Raw genomic sequence first — 11,592 nt, 5'->3', positions numbered from 1 at the left:
CCTCCCACCCACCACCCTCCCTTTTCCCACTCCCTCTCCCCTTCCATTCACATCAAGATTCATTTTTGATTATCTTAGTATACAGAAGATCAGCTTAGTATACCTTAAGTAAGGATTTCAACAGTTTGTTCCCACACAGAAACATAAAGTGAAAAATAATAGATGATTTTTTTTAAATGATGATGAAATCAGATCAGACCTATTGTCATGTTTAATCCCAGTGAGAGTCAAGTTGGGAATTGATAGTTTCTTTTTTTTTTTTTTTTTTAACAGAAGATCAGTTTAGTGTACATTAAGTAAAGATTTCAATCGTTTGCACCCCCATAGAAACACAAAGTGAAATATACTGTTTGAGTACTCGTTATAGCATTAAGCCTCAGTGTACAGCACATTAAGGACAGAGATCCTACATGAGGAGTAAGTGCACAGTGACTCCTGTTGTTGACTTTACAAATTGAACATGGATTATTTTTGGTAACCTTATTCAAATGAGTTCTAACACATAACATCTTATCTCATTTTTAAAATTGTAAGTGGTCATGATAATGGACCAAAATTTATGAACCCCAAGAATATAGGACCAGACCTTAGTGTTTAATACAAAAACAAAATCTGTGACAATTTATTTTGTCATACACATAACAACATATCCACTCATTATTGTTTTCCAATGAAAATGGTAAGCAGTTTACTTAGGTGACTATAATGCTCTTTTGTTTTATAGAATCTTTCTTTATGGTTTGAGTCTTATTGCTTGAAACGCAAGCCATTACTTCTCCCTTTTTCCTGTAATGATGAGACTAGATAGGTGATATCTCCTTGTGAGTGTGGAGAACAGCCAGCACGCTCAGGGACTTTCTTCTCTTTCTTCCAGTGTGGCCACATGAGCTCCCCGCTTCGTTTCTCGTGTGGTTTCCACGTGTCCCTAGTATTCTCTTCCTACCATATGCCTACCCTGCCTCACTCAATGTTTTCTCCACTCCGTGCTTCCTTTTTTTTCTCTACTCTGGGGTCAGCTGGAGCAGTCCTGGATCAGTGTGATGCCAACCATCGGTAGGCTGCACCTGGATAGCAGAGCCACTGGAGAATCAAATGGAGAATGTGGTGTGGCCAACAGGACCCAAGAGACTGTGACAACTTAAAATATTCACAAAAATGATCGTCAGGTAATCAAATCCTGCAGAGCAAAATCTACTTATCCAAATTTTGTGTATAAACGAGTTATACAGGTTATAATGTAACTTCATACCACAGCAAGAAAATTTTAGCAGAAGTCGGTTGAAGAAAGGAGATCTGATTTACTTGGTCCCCTCAGCCATTTTGATTTCTTCAAAGGGGTTTCTGAGCAGATTCTTATTCTGCCCAGCTACCTCCCCATTCCCATAAATAATGTTCGCTCTGCTATGAGGTCAAATCTTTGGGCCCTCCCCGAGGTCTAATCTCAGTTCAGACTGAGGACAGCTCTGCTTTCCCAACTTGGGCATGGGGGTGGAGGAGATAGGAACAGAGCTGAGTTTGCAGAAACTGGATTGATCCGCTTTCTGCCCAGGCTGCTGTCTAAATAGTGTTCCTACCTGCTTAGTGTGCAGTTCTCCCTGATAGTCTGGTCATGTGCTCTGAGGATGAAATGAACTGTCAGCAGCCTACACCTTGCTGATCAGTCAGGAACGCTCAGTTTTATAGAGAGTGACTTCATTTCCATATCGATTAAGCTGTATCCATTCTATTGACCCTGTCACCTGGGTCAATAGTTAACATCAATAGTTAACTGGGTCACCAGTTAACATCCAGTCGCCCAAAGCAGACTATAGGAGCTAATTTTCCTAAGCAGGCAAGGACCTCCCCTGGTAGGTGGATAGATAAAAGAATCATTGAGTAGACCACCATTGTGGATACAAGCAGGGCCACTCTCTCAGGCAGTGTGGTCCTGGGGAATTGCTGGCTCAGAATGGGGAGTGTGGCTTGGCTGTGCATATGTAAGTATACTCATGGAAGAGTGGTTGCGTGTTAGCCCTGAAGATTCCTAAGGTAGCCATGCTAGTATTCTATGGTCGACTGGCACAGTAAGTGGGTGGTTGTATTTCCTGGAACAGTCCCAGCTGTAAACATTCTCTTTTGCTGTCTCCCTATGTGTATTTGTTCGTGCAGAGTGCTTTGATCATACGGGGTTCTTCTCGCAGATCCAGCGGTAAGTGATGTCACAGGATGCAGCGTCAAATGTCTTTGATAGGCCTATGGTCACACAGTTGAAATTCTGATGCTGATTGGTAACGCTAGGTGAGAACAGAAGGCAAGGTTAACACTCAACATCTCAGCTCTGCCTCTACTGACTCCAGAGCAGGAATCCCCATGAGCTGTGCACAGGGAGGCAGCAGGAGGACCAGATCCACATCCCTCCTCGAGCTAGGCCATCTGTCCCAGTGTGAACTCCCACTCCTAAATCCACCTCCTCCAGGTCCAGTGCTAACATCACTTCTTTTCTGGCAAGATCTTGTGAGCTTTTGTAGATTCACAGGACCTTAAACTAGCTTACCCTGTGTTTGGTCAGAAACATCTGAATGACCATCCCCTTTTCCTTAAGAAATAATTTTTTTTTTTTTTGACTGTGAGAAGTGGGTCCATGGCCCCAACCCCACTTCCTACCCCACAATTTTTAAATGTTTATAAGAAATAATGTTTTGGAGCCATATGTATATTCATGGCAGGAGAATCAAAGAAGCGAGGATAGGACTTTCTCTCTTCTTCCTAGACTCCAGCTAGATCTAAGAAAAACTTGGAGGAGGTACATGGGCCTTTAAACTCTGTGGTTCTTTCTGTCATTCAGTTCCTTTCAGTCTGACTGGAGATTCTGATTTTGTGGAAAAATTACAAGTTTTGGGCTCAAATGAATGCAGAATCCAGCTGTGTGATGTTCAACATTTTTCTAAGCCTTTTTTTGGTTCTCAATTTGTTAAGAGGGGATATTTAATAAAAGCTTTCTGTATATCATCATGGTGACTACTGAAGGTAATAATATGTATAAAGTGCTTAGTGTGGTTAGAGCCTGGAATTTAGTTGGCATTGAGTGGATATTAATTTCCTCCCCTCTGTGGGGAAGCTCAGTCAAAGTCTAGGGAATCAACTTGGTCTCTGAATTGACGTTTTCATATAAATATCATGTTCCCCACTGAAGCTATCTCCATAAAATGATTCATAGGTGAGAACTCTTGGAAGTTAGAAGCTCATAGTTTTAAGGCATAGACAAGTTGCTTATAATAACCTTTCTTTAGATAGAGAACCCACATCTGGGGAAACTTGTAGGCACTTAGTATTGAGTGGTCTGTGGGTTAAAAGAGACTTACAAGATACAATGAAGAAATGCTGTGTATGTGGATTTGTTTGGATCTTGATTTGAACAAATAATTTGTTATATGAATACTATTGTTGCTACTTAAGATTGTTTAGTGTTTTCCATAATTTTAAAAAAAACTTATAATGATGTGTCTATGGGAATAGATAGGTTGGAAGATGGAAGGAAAGTAGAACAAGTCCCAGCAGGTGAGCTACTTGAGGATGAATCCTAGGATTGGTCTCTTGGGGCCAGAAAAAAAGTGAGATATCCACGTACTTGCCATTGAACACAGAGTTGTCGATCCAGCGCCACCTTTTCTGTGCAGGCTGGTACATTAAGCCAATTAAATACTTCTCAGCTCCAGCTAGGTCCTGGAGATACTCCTAGAAGTAAGAAGACAAAATAGCTTCACGTCGGATCCTTGCCTGCTTCCTCTCTTGAGGTGCCAGGACCCGTGATCATATCCAGTCCGGGAATAAGAAAGGCTAGAGGGGACCTCTCTCTGGAACTGGCTGTTGCTGGCACTCATCATTAACCCTATAGAAGTTCTCAGACCTCACAGCGCATCAAGATCCCCTGGAAGTCTTGTTAAAATGAAGACTGATGGGCTTCTGGTTCAGTAGATCCGGTGTAGGGGGTCAAGAACTTATAGCCCTAACCAGTGCCCAGGTGATAATGATGCTGCACTCCAGGAACCACACTGTGAAAATGGGAGTGGGGTACTGGACAATCAGAAACAGGTTCATTTCAAATGCGTCTTTTTTTTTTTTCTTTTGACAGGCAGAGTGGATAGTGAGAGAGAGAGAGAGAGAGAGAGAGAGAGAGAAAGGTCTTCCTTTTGCCGTTGGTTCACCCTCCAATGGCTGCCACGGCCGGCACATCGCGCTGATCCGAAGCCAGGAGCCAGGTGCTTTTTCCTGGTCTCCCATGCGGGTGCAGGGCCCAAGGACTTGGGCCATCCTCCACTGCACTCCCGGGCATAGCAGAGAGCTGGCCTGGAAGAGGGGCAACCGGGACAGAATCCGGCGACCCGACCGGGACTAGAACCTGGTGTGCCGGCGCCACAGGTGGAGGATTAGCCTAGTGAGCCGCGGCGCCGGCCGCAAATGCGTCTTTTAAAAGTTGGCATGCCGCTCTGCAAAAGATTTTTTTTTTTTTTGCCAGAACTTTGATATTCCAAATGAGGTAGAATCAAGTGAAAACAAAATGTGTTGACTTGCAAGTTATCAGCAAACTGTTGGTTTGATGAGCTGTTTTGGGGGTTAGCAAGGAGTGCAAACTATAGAGAAAGACCAAGGATGGAATTTGGGATGTGCAACACCAAATGGGTGAGAAGAAATAAAGAAGCCATCAGCTTCCCTCCCCACTCTCCTCTTCCTTTCTTTCCTCTTTTCACCCCTTGACTTGCTCTTGGTTTTCTGCCTCAAGGCATCCTTTCTCCTCACCTGGTTACTCATACTAAAGAATATGTGATATACCAACCTTTGCCCTTTGTTAGCCATTTATAACCAACAGCCAGTTACAGGAGGAATTTTTAGAGATAGAGTGAAGGGAAACATAGGAGAGAAACAAGAATAATGTGCATAGAACAGCACCTGGTACTCAGCAAATGCCTAGGATTTGAAGGAGAGACAACTCTAAAGTAGAGTCTACAACTGATTAGAGTATGGCTTTTGCAGTTAGAGTGATGGCCTTTTTGCAGTTAGAGAGAGAGAGAGAGAGAGAGAGCGCTTTTCTATTGCTGTTTCACTCCCAAAATGGCCACAATGGCTGGGGCTGCACAAAGCCAAAACCAGGGGCAGGAACTTCACCTGGGTCTCCCACGTGGGTGTAGGGACCCAAGTACTTGGGCCATCTTCCACGGCTCTGCCCAAGCCATTAGCAGAGAGCTGGATCAGAAAGAGAGCAGCTGGGAAACGAACCAGCACCCACATGGGATGCCGGCATTGTAGGCGGCAGCTTTAACTACTACAGCTTTAGCCACAAGGCCAGCCCCAGTGTTCTCTAACTTTTAAATAATTTACACATCAGCCCCCTTGGTTAGTTAAATGTCTAGGCCCTTCAAGATACCATCCCCCAGTTGTGCCATGTGGCAAAGATCATAGGGTACGGATTTCCAGCTCTGAGGAAACTGAAGACCATACCCCACTGCTGGTGAGAGATCTCCCAAATCCAGTCTCGAGTTTCTCAGCCAGCTGCCTCTGCATTCCTCGCCCCACCCCACTGCCACTCCACCACATCGCCCCACCCTTCCTACCCTCTGGTGCCAGCGTAGGGTGGGCTGCTTTGTGATACCACTCCAATGCGCTCACCAGTTTTTCTGGTGTGTTGACGATTGCCAAAGTGGATCCTCTTGTTTGACAATCATCTCTGCTTTTGTTCCAAGACAACTCAGAGGTGGACAAGAAAAAACATCTTCCTTGATGAAGATCCCAGTCTTTGGGGCAGACTGAAAAGATTCAAGAAGAGACGGTATGCGATTAGTGGTTTGGATTGTGAACCCAAGAACTGAGTCATAAATAGTGAGCCATGGGTTTCTTTACAGCAATTATACAAAAAATCCTCGATCTAAGGAGAAATTTTGCCCCCTCTAGCCTATCTTCCTGTCAAGAGCATGAAGGGAATGGATTACAGGTCTTTATGGCCACTTTGAGCAAATTCCATAAGAAAGGAGGCGATGAGAAAGTCTCTAAGAATTCAGCACGTAAAGACCTAGAGAGAGGAGAGGTTATAAACTATGAACTTTACCTCTTCCATAGCTCCTTGTGGGACTGATGCTGTCATTCCTGCTCCCAAATATTTCTGGAACTGAAATAAAAGGGAAACCTAAAGATTACTAAAGTTACTAAAAAGTGAATGAAACACACAAACATCAGGGGATGGGAAATTGGGTCCCTGTGACTACTGGTGTCCGACCACTGGAGATACTTTCAGATATTTTCTTGCTTTGAATCTTCCATCTAACTATTTGTCATGCTTGACACCTCAAGCCTTATTTCATGTCTTCTATTATTTCATGTGCTGTGGCAGTAGGTATGCAAAGCTGGGGAAAAAAAGCAGAAAAGAAGGAAAAGAGTAGCGGCAGAGTTTAATATCAGAGGGAGACTCTTGCTCCTTTCTTATGTATGCCTTTGACAGTGTTACCCCAAGAGCTGTGCGGAGCAGGTTCACTGGGCTCCACAGCACATTCTTGCTGCTCTCCCTGTTTCCTTCTTCTTCTTTAAAAAGATTTATCTATTTATTTATGTTTATTTGAAAGGCAGAGTTACAGAGAGGGGGGTTTGAGAGAGAGAGAGAGGGAGGGAGGGAGGGGGAGAGAGAGAGAGAGAGAATTTTCTGTCCTCTGGTTCACTCCCCAAATGGCTGCAGCAGCCAGAGCTAGGCCAGTCTAAAGCCAGAGCAAGCAGGAGCTTCTTCCTGGTCTCCCAGGTGGGTGCAGGTGCCCAAGCTCATGGGCCGTCTTCCACTGCTTCCCAGGTGCATTAGCAGGAAACTGGATCAGAAGTGGAGCAGCTGGGACTCAAGCCAGCACCCACTTGGGATGCCAGCATTGCAGACTGTGGCTTAGCCAGCTACACCACAATGCCAGTCCTTGCTCTCTGTTTCTAGTGTCCCAAAACAAAATTGAAAGTGTGTCATTGTAAAAATGAAAAGATTAAGAAAAGAAGGGGGAGGGCAGAGTGAGTGAGCGTGTGTGGGAGGGCATGGTAGAAGGTATCATTGTGCCCTAACAATTGTGTATGTGGAATACAAAAATATGTTACTGCAAAAACTAAAGGGAAAAGCAGGAAAGGAGGCGGGGAGGTTGAGGGAGGGAGGGTGGGAGGCAAGTATGAATTCCATCTATGAAATTCATGAAATCTGTTATCTTTTTAACATAAACAAAGAAAACGCATAACTCTTGGCAGCTTTTGGACACTTCTCTCATTACTATTTTCTCAGCTTCAAGAATTGTGGCTAATTGGGTCAGATTTCTGGACTAAGGGGAAATTAGCAGACAAGGAAGCAAGTGAACATTTCAAGAGGTTTCCTATTAGCAGAGAAGGGTCCATTTTGCCCCTCTATTAAACATAGGGGAATTAACTTCCCCAAGAACTCGGCCTTCTGAGCAGGCTGCTCAGAATGTGTGAAGTCCGAAGCTTAGGAGGCCTTCACGGATCAGGCCCTGCTGTTTGTCTGCTGTGGCTGAAGACCACTTTAGTTTACCCAGAGGCTGCATTCTGTAAAGTTACAGCTAGGCCTCTGTAGCCAGGGGTTCCTCATCCACTGAGCTAACAAGCTTTGCATTGAAACATATTTTTAATCCATATGAGTACATTATAAGCACCAATTATCATGCTAGACCAATCAGAGAAGAATAAAAACAGGAGATATTAGTCAACCACCATCTGCAAAGCAGAAGACACAGTGTCAGAAGCTATGAGGGGTACAAAGGTGAATGAGGCCGTTTTCATCTAAAATTGTGTCTACACTGAACACGTATAGATGTACAGACTTTTTGGTCCTGTTCCCTAAACATTACAGGCTAACAGTCATCGACGTAGCACTGACATTGTATTAGGCATTATACATAATCTAGAGATTATTTAAAGCTTAAAGAAAGATTGCATAGGGTATATGCAAATGCTTTGCATTTTACACACAAACTTGAGCATCCAAACCTATCGGTAGCCACAGAGACTCCTGGAATGGATCTCCCTGTGGATACTGAGGGTGACTCTGCATTAGTAAGACAGGTGTTAGCATCTATTTCTTATTTTGATCCCAGTGCATGGAATCTTTGTAATATTGAGTAGCCTGGTTTTCACTGGAAACTACTTGGGGATCATAACTGAACGGGCTCCTACATGGTTCAGGGGTATTTTCTTCCTGGAACTCACTGCACAGAGTTGCTCAATTGAGGAAAAGATGAGTGAGAAATGATCTTTTTCCCGAAGACACTGGCAGTAAACTGTCTTCAGAGCAAGTATGGGCAGTTCTTGCCAAGGGCTTCAAGGGAGGAGGTTTAGTAGGGGAGCCATGCCTCACTCATCTGTCCCCAGAGCTTCTGAAATAGTGCCTTTTGCCTTATAGAAGGTAGTCGGTTAATGTATCTTTTTAAAATTCTACGATGGTTGGTCTAGCATAATACTTGGCACACAACAATGTGCTTAATGTCGTCTTTTTTGTTCTGCACAGGCTTCTTTAAAGCCGTTTCTTATCAGTGGACGCTTCTTCAGTCAGTGAAGTCCTTTGGTGCTTTGTCACAAGGATCACAAACAGTCCTCATGCCAAAAGGAAAACGTAGGATCGGAAGATCTTTGGCTTTCCCCCAAATATAAGAGAAAGGGGATTGGGGTGAGCGTTGTGCAGAGAGTTAAGCCACCACTTGGGATGCCTGCGTTGCATAGCAGATTGCTCATCTGAATCCTGGCTGCTCCACTTCTCAGTCAGCTCCCTGCTAATGCGCCTGGAAAGCAACAGTTAATGGCTCGGTAGTTGGGACTCTGCACCCATATGAAAAATCCAGGTGGAGCTCCTGGCTTTGGTCTGGCCCAGCCCCAGCTGTTGTGGCCATTTGGGGAGTAAATCAGCAGGTAGAAGAGCTCTCTCTCTCTCTCTCCCTCTCTCTCTGTGTCACTTTGCCTTTCTAATAAACACATAAACAGATCTTAGAAGGGGGATTAATTAGGAGACCCTTTGTGCTAAAGAATGTCTTGGGAAAGGAGGTCTTGAGGAGGGTCTCTGAGTTCAGCACAGCAGAAACTGGATGGCGAAGGGGAGATCACCATCAGGCACAGTGTCCACTCCAGAGCCACTTGCGGGGATGAAGGCATCACTGCTTTGGCCAAAAATCTGTGGGACTGAAAAGAAAACCAGATGTTGACTCAGCTCCAGACGTGGGTGCTGTGTGAACATAGTGAGCACGCACCCCACGAGGGCTGCTGGGGCAACGTGATATTTAATGGGTAATAACAAATCCTCTGACTCAGGTCCGTGATGTGTGTGTGTTTTTTGTGAATGTGTTCACTATCCAAATTTCTGTTCCTTTCTTGCTCTTTTAAGTGGCAAGTGTTACGCTTTCCACTTGCGTCATGGGGGAAACACTGATTACCCAACTGCAATGTACGACTCACATTTCCTTCCTCATTTATTTTCCATTTTGGCTTCAGGGGTTGGAGAAGATTCTCCTGGCTGAATTGAAGTAAAATCCTGTGATGTGAGCCTTTTTTTTTTTTTTACTGATTAACTGATTTGAATTAATTAATTAGTTTATATGTATATGTAGAGAAATTTCTCCCTAAGTCCTATTACTTTAGAAGTGAGCTCTTAGCACAGCTTTATTATTGAGTTAAGTTGGAGCAGTATTTTCTTTCTGTTTCAAAGAAAGATTTGTTTATTTTAAAGATAGAGTTTTTGGGGGGAGGAGGAAGAGAAAGAGATATCTTCCATCTGCTGGTTCACTCCCCAAATGGCACATGGCCAGGTCTGGGCCAGGCCAAAGCCAGGAGCCAGGAACTGCATCAGTTCTCTCACGTGGATGCAGGGGCCTAAGCACTTGTGCTGTCTTCTGCTGCTTTCCCAGGTGCATATCAGGGAGCTGGAATGGAAGTGGAGCAGCCAGAACGCCAGTCCCACCATGTGGAACACCAGCATTGCAGGCAATGGCTTAACCTCCTGCCCCATGAGGCTTGCCCCAGGAGCTGTACTTTCAAAAAACTTTTCAAAAAATTATCTATGTATTTACTTGAGAGGTAAAGAAATAGAGACAGAGAGAAGAGAGACAGGCACAGGAAGAACACCCATCTGCTGTTTCACTCTCTAGATGCCTGCAATGGTGGGGGGTCCAAAACTGGGAGCCGGGAACCCAATCAAGTCTGCCATATGGTTGGCAGGAACCCAGCTACTTAAACCCTCACGCTGCCTACAGAATCTGCATTAGCAGGAAGCTGGCATCAAGAGACGGAGGTTGGGATTGAGCCCAGGTGCTCAGATATAGGTCATCTTAATGCTAGGCCAAATGCCTGCCCTGATTTCCAAGTTCTGAAAACAACAGCAAGCACTGCCAAGGACTTCAAGTCAGATTACCCAACTAATGTTTCAGTGGCAAGAGCTTTGCATGGGGCTCTAACCAGCAGTCAATGGTCAGTTCTGTGTTTCCAAAATAGACCAAGAAGCCTGGCTCCTTGTGTGTGGTCGGGGAGTGACAAGCCATTGTCAGTTGCCCTCAGGTTGGGTCGGGGACCCTCAAGTGGATACATTTGGCACTTAACCTCTACACCTTGCATATTGAAAGAAGAGTCAAAGCAAGACAACCCAAAGGCTGGGGTAAGGAGTTCTTGAAATACTCACAGTACAGCAGAAATAGGGTCATTCCAACAACTTTAATCAACACTACCACAAGCGCAGAGATGATCATGTGCCAGTTCATGATGAAGGAGGTTTGTGGGCCTGTGGGGGTTAGAGCACACCGCCAGTCAGAATCCGAGGACAAGGCTGTTTCTCACCGGACACACTTCGGTCTCTTTTTAGAGCACCCTTGTGGGGCTGGCAAGATACGCAGGACAGCAGTAGGTACGGTGAGGAGACCTGGCCCCGTCCGGGAGACAGACAGGCACTTTCCCTGGTTGAGGGACTTTGAACTTGCCACGCTACCTCTCCCGCACCGGCCCCTCAGCTCTGGGCCTCAGCCTTGTTCCTCAATGCTTACTGGTTGCTGTCTTGTATTTCAAGAACTCTTAGCCTTGACTTTATCCCCACTTCCCAGGACCCCCGCGTGCAGTCTTGGCCACGCTGATTTCAGCTGTAAAAGTCTCAGTCCCCAGTACATCAGAGGGGACAGAGCAGATGTCCCTGGACCAACAGGCAGTGCAGAGGACAGACTCACCTGCTCTCTCCCTGGAAGGCTGGGCTGGCTTGCAGCTGGGGGTGGTCCCGGCCGCCTAATGCTTGGTGTGGGAGGCAGGGGCTTGGTCTCCTGAGGATATACTGCCTCTTAGGCAACATCCTGCTCTACTTCTCTCTGGCACCATCCTCCTCCTCCGGCAAACGCTGCTTCCTCTGCCGTGGTCTTGGCACAGGGAGCAGGCGGGGCCAAGAGGGGATGGGAGTCTGGTCGTGGCAAGAGAAGGTTCCTGCCAGAGAAGTTCTAATTTAGGGGATTCTTTCTAGGAGAATTTAGAAAACAAAAGGTCTTGAGACATATTCACCCTTGCTCTGTGACTGAATCCCCTCGGAACATGGTGGAAGAGTATGTAGTTACCAACTAAGGAATCCAGGCA

At 45.3% G+C, this 11,592-nt stretch overlaps 1 protein-coding gene across 2 annotated transcripts; it reads right to left on the bottom strand.

Annotated features, from left to right (window-relative positions):
• Positions 1 to 593: 593 nt before the first annotated feature.
• On the bottom strand, positions 594 to 11,389 carry CLEC5A (C-type lectin domain containing 5A). Of its 2 annotated transcripts, XM_002721838.6 has the most exons (7): positions 11,199 to 11,370; positions 10,664 to 10,762; positions 9,100 to 9,174; positions 6,080 to 6,139; positions 5,644 to 5,780; positions 3,608 to 3,714; positions 594 to 2,273 (listed from the first exon to the last, which is right to left on the bottom strand). In XM_002721838.6, the coding sequence occupies exons 2-7, from the start codon at positions 10,740 to 10,742 to the stop codon at positions 2,159 to 2,161; spliced, it is 573 nt and encodes a 190-aa protein (XP_002721884.2). In that variant the 5' UTR covers positions 10,743 to 10,762; positions 11,199 to 11,370; the 3' UTR covers positions 594 to 2,158. The 2 variants fall into 2 exon arrangements, with proteins under 2 accessions (XP_002721884.2, XP_008247086.2); XM_008248864.5 differs by lacking the exon at positions 9,100 to 9,174 and having other exon boundaries at positions 11,199 to 11,389.
• Between the last annotated feature and the right edge of the window lie 203 nt (positions 11,390 to 11,592).

The sequence above is a fragment of the Oryctolagus cuniculus genome, chromosome 3, assembly GCF_051225735.1.
Source record: "Oryctolagus cuniculus isolate XC-2025 breed Fujian yellow rabbit chromosome 3, ASM5122573v1, whole genome shotgun sequence".
NCBI classification, from domain to species: Eukaryota; Metazoa; Chordata; class Mammalia; order Lagomorpha; family Leporidae; genus Oryctolagus; species Oryctolagus cuniculus.
Note: the sequence above shows the minus strand (reverse complement) of the source record. Positions and strands in the feature narration are given on the sequence as shown.

Excerpts from the sequence above, each read along its gene's own strand:
- CLEC5A (XM_002721838.6), bottom strand. The coding sequence starts at position 10,742 with ATGAACTGGCACATGATCATCTCTGCGCTTGTGGTAGTGTTGATTAAA. Across the intron at positions 5,781-6,079 it reads CACAAGGAGCTATGGAAGAG|TCTGCCCCAAAGACTGGGAT; the intron begins GTAAAGTTCATA and ends GAATCTTTTCAG. Across the intron at positions 2,274-3,607 it reads AACTCTGTGTTCAATGGCAA|CGTTACCAATCAGCATCAGA; the intron begins GTACGTGGATAT and ends GTTCTCACCTAG.